At 39.8% G+C, this 7,752-nt stretch overlaps 1 protein-coding gene across 7 annotated transcripts in view; it reads left to right on the top strand.

Annotated features, from left to right (window-relative positions):
- Nucleotides 1-7,752, top strand: part of Retreg1 (reticulophagy regulator 1) — a 141,806-nt gene that overhangs the window by 130,817 nt on the left and 3,237 nt on the right. For all 7 annotated transcript variants that reach the window (XM_031360630.1, XM_031360631.1, XM_031360632.1 and 4 more), the window contains 5 exons: nucleotides 356-482; nucleotides 2,595-2,679; nucleotides 4,473-4,610; nucleotides 6,138-6,202; nucleotides 6,436-6,562. In XM_031360630.1, the coding sequence (XP_031216490.1) occupies nucleotides 356-482; nucleotides 2,595-2,679; nucleotides 4,473-4,610; nucleotides 6,138-6,202; nucleotides 6,436-6,562 (542 nt within the window). The remainder of the gene's footprint in view (nucleotides 1-355; nucleotides 483-2,594; nucleotides 2,680-4,472; nucleotides 4,611-6,137; nucleotides 6,203-6,435; nucleotides 6,563-7,752) is intronic.

A 7,752-nucleotide genomic window follows, 5' to 3' on the forward strand; every position in this document is an offset into this window, starting at 1 on the left:
ACTCAGAAATCTGCCTGCCTCTGCCTCCCAAGTGCTGGGATCAAAGGCATGCGCCACCACTGCCCAGCAAACAATGAGTCCTTTAGTTACTATGTCCTAGAGCCCCGGCCCTGGCCTCCCTAATGTTTACTGTGTTAGAGTCAGATAACTACTTTGGTAGCTAGTTGCTTCTGTCAGCATCTAAGCTTTTGGAGTTGTGTATCTGGCTGCTTAGCTCTCTAAACTCAGAGCATAATAAGGCCAACAGTAATCTCCAATAAATATGTGCTTAAGCTATGACTGTTTGGTGGTTGAACATGGTGTCGGTGTTGCTGTTATTGTCACTGATACTCACTTACATTTTTTCTATCTTTAGCTGGGAAGTCATCAATTCTAAGCCAGATGAAAGACCCAGACTGAGCCACTGCATTGCAGAATCATGGGTGAATTTCAGCATGTTTCTTCAAGAAATGTCTCTTTTTAAACAGCAGAGCCCTGGCAAGGCAAGTTCTCAAATACTCCGTGTAACTTTGGAACAAATGAGGAGACCTGTTTTAGCTGGTAAAGACTCTCTAAATTGAACATACTATAGGCTCAGACATGGTCACATGTAAAACTCTTAAGCATTTATATATTATAGAGATTTATTTAGCCCACTACTTAAAAGGAATTGAGATAGGGCTTTGCCGTATTTAAAACCAAAAGGAAATGGAAAGGGGTGTTATTAAGAACGTTGGTTATCATCTGTGGTCTGGTTCTGAAATCAAAGGCAGTTGAGATAAACACAGTCATTTTAGGGGTTCAGAGGTAACTGAGTCTCACTTGTAATCTAAAAATGTAGTTGAGATTCTGGTTTGGTTTATCGTAAGGAAACTTGCTGAGTGTGGCACTCACAGTGATCCCAACACTTGGGTAGGTAGGAGGATCACGAATTCTAATGATCTTGGGCTACACAGCAAGACCCCCACCCCCCACCCTGGAAAAACAACACAGAGAAAGGATGAAGAAACCAAACAAACTTTGACAAAAACATTAATTGTGGGTAGGCAACTGGAATAAGAGTGATTTTTTGTTGCTTATTTGTTTATCTTATTTTATTTTGTTTTGTGATTAAGATAAAATCCTTCTCAGGAAGAGTCTCAAGTGATGAGGGGGATGCATGGAGAAATGCACACTTAAAAACTGTGACCAGGGCTTTACTTGAGTGAGGGGCAGGGCCATCAACAGACAACGATAGTTCTATCACTGTTTTTATGATTAAATTGTTCACCAGTAGTTGGAAGGTAGAGCTAGCGATACCAGCATTATGATCCCCTCCATGTGCTATGTACAGGCAGTCTCAAAACCTCACCAGTATTAAGTAATAGAACAGCGCCCAAGAACATTTCATCCATATTGAACTGGCAGTGCTGTATTTTTAAGGATTTCTTTAACCCCAGTCAGTTTTAGAATTGATACACATGCAAGGCAAGACACATTTTGGTGCTTATTTGACCCAACATGGCATGATCATATATAGTGTTGGAAGATTCTCAACTTACAATGTCTGCTGTATATTACATTAATGTGCCTTAGTCCTTTGAACTAATGTCCATTAGTTAAAGATTATGATACTATAGAATATAGATTATAAATCCCTTTGCACAGCTGACTTCTGGGCATAGTCATCCCTGTGTTGACTTATTTCTTCCTTCAACTTCTGAGACATTTCTTCATTTCTAGAATTCCAGATTCTTTCAAGGCTCTTAGTTTTGTTCCACATGTTCATCTGAACTCTTTCTATTAACCACATGGAATGAAATACCAGTTAACCTGAAGTTTAGAGTTCCTTGTTCTTTCTCGTAAGCAGGTTTTGGGCAGAGATGTGTATCCGTCCCTATTTTTTGAAAGCCTCTCAGTGAATTGCTTGGCAGTTTAATTCAGTACTTCCATTTAAAAATAACGCATAAAAAATTAGATGCTGCATGAGCAGAGTGTAGAAAACAGTGAAGAAGAGCAAACCTTTCTATATTGATGTTTCCCATGTGACCTAGGCCAGTTTTCTAAGACTGTTTTAAAATTTCTTAAGACAACCAAAGATTTTGCTCTTGCTCTGTAATTGACAGAGAGGAGGAAAATAGAATTCACTGCAAAGTTTCATTTCACTTGGTTTAGTTTTGGGGTAACCCAGATGTGGGTGGAGTTAAGATTATGATGTTCACATATTTATGCCAGAGGTTTACCAGCAGTACAAATTACATTAGATTCATATAGGCACTCTTCTAACATGTGTGGATCTGTCTATGGATTTGAGTGGTTTTATGGTAGTAGTTTGAAGTTGCAGATCTACTTATCAGAGTGAGTAAAAGTTGTTCCTGGGGACATGTTACTATTTGAGTCTCTTGCACCTGGCAGTAGTACATCAATGGGCCTGAGTAAGGAACTTGTCCTTCCAGAATTAGTTCCTCTGCCTGCAAATTGATTATTCTGAAGTGTTCAAATGCTTCCTTGGTGTTCCTACGTATAAAAAGTGCTGTTGAAGAAACTCATGGCATACATAATACGACATACACATCATGCATGTTTTAATGTGCCTAACTGTTGTGGATAACTGTCCCATGCTATTTCTTTTCTAGTTTTGCCTCCTGGTCTGCAGTGTGTGCACATTTTTTACAATCTTGGGAAGTTACATTCCTGGGGTCATACTCAGCTACCTACTGTGTAAGTATAGTGAAAACGCTTGACTCATTTGTGTGGCATGCGTGGCTCCATTAGCACTTATCAGATCTTCTGTTTAGTTTGGAAGGGTAAAGGTAACAAGCCTCCTAAGCATGACATTTCTCCTGTCCCCTAAAGAGAGTGATATTTAAACATCTGGAAGCACAGATGCAAAATGCAGGGTCACAAAAAATTAATGTTAAATTATACATTGGGTATTTAACTAAGTAGTATGCCCCACTTTGCACAAATATACCTACACTTTTGCCTTAGTGCATGTTTTGTGGGACCAAAGGTAAAAATTACAATGAGATACCACTGTATCTCTTCCAGAATCAAGAACATGATAGAGCAATGATATAGAGCAGCCCTAATTCTCGCTTATTAGGGGTAAAAAGGTAGAATGGTACAATCAGAAAACTGCATGGCTGTGTCTACGATATAGCTGGCTGTCTCACAATTAGATATTTAACCAAGAGAAACAGATGGATACATCTCTGCAGAAAGTTATACACAAATGTTCATGGCATGTATGGTTTTAATAGCACAAAGGGTTACAATTCACATGAGCTTTACAGAGACATGGATAAACTGTGCTATATCCATATAATGGATTATTTACTCAGTACTAAAAATTGATATATACAATATTATTAATAATGATAGGCTGAACGGAGAAAGCCAGAGCTTATACTATATAGTTCTACTTATATATAATTCTAGAACAGTCAAAAAGTAGATCAGTAGTTGCCAAGGATGAGTTGGGTGGGGTCAGGGAGTGGCAAGAGGCAGAAAGGAAGGATTAACAATGACATGAGGCAACTTGCTTGCAATAAATTGTTTACTGTCTTGATTGTTCCAAGGATTCTTAGTTGATTACATGTCACAACTTATCAAATTGTAATTTTATATGTAAGTTGTTATATGTGAATTATAACTCTAAAAAGATCTTCACATTATATATTCTGCTTTTCCTAAAATACGTGAAGATCTGGCTGTTAGCTCTCCGCAGGGCAGTATCTCTGCTAACTCCACATTTCCATTTTTACACTGGCTTTTAAGTTTCACATCTACTCCACTGAGCTCTAAAGATAACTAAGGGAGGACATTCCCCAGCAGCAGCCAGACAGCAGACACTGAGTGCACAGCACCCTGAGTGCCAGAGTGCCTCTCTTCCCTTCTTCTGTATTCCTACTGCACGGCACACCTGGCAAGTGGTTGAAGCTCCATCCAGTCTCTGAAAGAGACCTTGCAGGAGTTACTGCACTCCCATTATATAGGAAATAAGTGAGAATAGTGCGGGCAAGGGAGAGATGGGAGTAAGGCATTCTCCATCTTGTTTGTGCTGAGCACAGTTGCATGCCCAGCTAGAGCAACCTCACAAAACACCATCACAGTATCCCTGACAAGAAGCTAAGAACAAAACACCATCACAGTATCCCTGACAAGAAGCCAAGAACAAAACACCATCACAGTGTCCCTGACAAAAAGCTAATAAGAGGCAATCATGTTCTCATGATTTATGGTGATGTTAAACAAAAGTAAGCTGAGGACAGTGGTTTTGATTTTTCATGGTGTGTGTATGTGTGTGTGTGTGTGTGTGTGTGTGTGTTTATGGTAAAGTATGTTTTTACCACAGAGTAAGAATAAAAATTAGGAGCTTACTTGATGAAGGGATTACTCTAACAGCAAAGCTGGTACTTTTCCCATGAATGTAACATTATCTTGTAAAATACTAAAATGTAAGCATTCAGAATGACCACTTCACCTGTATTATTTTCTTCTTTATTTTTTAGTACTGTTTGCTTTTTTGTGTCCACTGTTTAAATGTAATGATATTGGACAAAAAATATACAGCAAAGTCAAGTCCATTCTATTAAAACTAGATTTTGGAATCGGAGAATATATTAACCAGAAGAAGCGTGAGAGATCTGGTAAGTCTAGTTTGAATGTTAGTTCTGTTTGTGGAAAATGAGGCTTTTTTCTGCCTGTGTAATCTGTGTAGTCTTTTTTTTATTATTCTAGCTTATAATCTTTTCTCAAATGTACAGTTAAGTAGATAGACTTTTAAAATTCACATTGTCACCATTTCATCATGGAAGGGGGCAGGGCTCTTGAGCTCCCACTCCTCCCTGAAGGACGCTGGCAGTTAACGGGGGCTGCCAGGAGGGGAGTCACTTTCTTCAGTAGTGTAGCACTGACACATTGCCCATGCTTCAGTAAAGGTGCCCACCCATGTTCATCCAATCAACCCCATTTAAACTCAGGGGGCACACACAGTGAAGTTAAGAGAGTAGGAGAGGTATTGGAAAGAAGGGCATGAGCAGGTGGTTAGGGGTAACAGAGAGGAGAAGGACCAATATTTATTATACACATACATGAGACTGTCAAAGGACAGAAATGTAAATAAGTCACAAAATAACACAGATTGGCAGGGGAAGGAGAAGGGGCTCCAACAACTCTGTTTTGTTATGTATGATGTACTTCATTTTATTTGGGTTGGGTTATTGAAAATTTTGGAAGTAATGATAAAGTGTGGGAGCCATGTAAGAGGAGACTGAAATAACAAGGGAAAGAAAAGGGGAGTTTTAGTGTGATTAAGGAAACTAATACAATAAATTATATATGAAATATGTATATATGTATGTAATATATATATATATATATATATATATATATATATATATGAAAGTATATATATACTGTCTTAGTCAGGGTTTCTATTCCTGCACAAACATCATGACCAAGAAGCAAGTTGGGGAGGAAAGGGTTTATTTAGCTTACTTCCACATTGCTGTTGATCACCAGAGGAAGTCAGGACAGGAACTCAAGCAGGTCATGAAGCAGGAGCTGACGCAGAGGCCATGGAGAGATGTTTCTTACTGGCTTGCTTCTCCTGGCTTGCTCAGCCTGCTCTCTTATAGAACCCAAGACTTCCAACCCAGGGATGGCACCACCTACAAGGGGCCCTACCCCCTTGATCACTAACTGAGAAAATACCCCACAGTTAGATCTCATGGAGGCACTTCCCCAACTGAAGCTCCCTTCTCTGTGATAACTCCAGCCTGTGTCAAGTTGGCACACAAAACCAGCCAGTACACATATACACATATATATGACTTTACAGTTTCTCAGGCTATAGGGTGCATCAGAATGACGAATGACCTGGAGTGTACAGCACAGTACAGACCCTGACTCAGGAGGTCTAGGATAGCAGCAGAGTCTGCCTTGGTACAGAGTTCCCAGAGCTGCTGCTCCTGCTGGGTCATCTGTGAGAACACAGAAGTTGACCATTTTCCCTGGAAAACAGACATTTGCAGATATGTATAGCTTCTTCAATACAACAGTTTCAGGGAAGCACTGGAATGTATAGCTGGATGTGGGGGGAATATATTAAAATAAACACATTATGTCCAAGCTTTGGAGTAAACTAAATGCCCCTCCCCCCTTTTCCTCAACAGAAGCAGACAAAGAAAAAAGTCACAAGGATGACAGTGAATTAGACTTTTCAGCTCTTTGTCCTAAGGTATTTTTGGTCAATTTATTTCTTGTGGTTTGGCCATTCATTTACATAAAATAGATTGATTGCCCTAATAGACTTATATATAACACAATTTATCTTCTGTTTTATGAGATGACTGAATAATTTCAAAAGAAAATGATCGTTGATTCTTTTATTTTAAAAATTAGGGGGTAATATGGATTTTTAAAAAATTTTCTTCAGTTTAAAATGTGCCACTGGTATTTCTGTTGGCACAGATTAGCCTCACAGTTGCTGCCAAAGAGTTATCTGTATCAGACACTGATGTGTCCGAAGTCTCTTGGACTGATAATGGCACCTTCAACCTTTCAGAGGGGTACACTCCACAGACAGACACTTCTGATGGTAAGCTGATGCTTCTGGACTCTTACTTTTATTGCAACGGAATACAGGAAAGACTACTTAGTTTCCGACAACCACTAGATGGTTCATAAAGTGTGAGCTATTTGCACAGAGGACATAACTATGATTTAAAAATGAATGAAATACTGGTACCTGGTATAGCCCACCTGAACCTTGAAAGAACTGTGCTAAGTCAAAAGAAGCTAGACGCAGAGGCCACTTATTCTATAATTGTAGTTAAATGGACTCTCCAGAATAGTCAAGTCCATATAGAGGGAAAGCACATCACTGGTTCCTACAAACTAGCAGGACAGAATGCTGAGTGATCACTAATCGATACAACTTTTTTTTTTTTTTTTTTTTTTTAGAGTGGTTGAAATATTATGGAATTTGGCACCTGATGCCAAGCCTGATCACCTGAGTTTGATCCTTGGGATCTCCTGCCAGATTCCTCTTTACCCACTCACTGTCTTAGTCAGGGTTTCTATTCCTGCACAAACATCATGACCAAGAAGCAAGTTGGGGAGGAAAGGGTTTATTTAGCTTACTTCCACACTGCTGTTGATCACCAAAGGAAGTCAGGACTGGAACTCAAGCAGGTCAGGAAGCAGGAGCTGATGCAGAGGCCATGGAGAGATGTTTCTTACTGGCTTGCTTCTCCTGGCTTGCTCAGCCTGCTCTTTTATAGAACCCAAGACTTTCAACCCAGAGATGGCACCATCCACAAGGGGCCCTACCCCTTGATTACTAACTGAGAAAATGCCCCACAGCTGGATCTCATGGAAGCACTTCCCCAACTGAAGCTCCCTTCTCTGTGATAACTCCAGCCTGTGTCAAGTTGGCACACAAAACCAGCCAGTACACCCACTGACCCATCTCACTGGCCCCTTACATAATCATATGTATTTTTTCTGTGGCTTAAGATAGTTATCATCTTAAGGGCAGGATGGAATGATTATGATAAACACTGTATTAGTTATTCTACCCATTGCTATGACAAGTACCTGATAAAAGCAACCTGAAAAAGACTTATTTAGGCTCACATCTTGGGGGTAAAGCCTGTTAGGGTGGAAAAGCATGGTGGTGAGGGCTGCTCTAGCTGCAGTAGCAAGAACATGAGGCAGATACTTATACTGCATCTGCTCAGCTTGCTTTCCCATTTTCTTTTCTCCCTTTCCCCTTCTTCCCTTTCC

Source organism: Mastomys coucha, unplaced genomic scaffold (genome assembly GCF_008632895.1).
Source record: "Mastomys coucha isolate ucsf_1 unplaced genomic scaffold, UCSF_Mcou_1 pScaffold8, whole genome shotgun sequence".
In the NCBI taxonomy this organism is placed as follows: domain Eukaryota; kingdom Metazoa; phylum Chordata; class Mammalia; order Rodentia; family Muridae; genus Mastomys; species Mastomys coucha.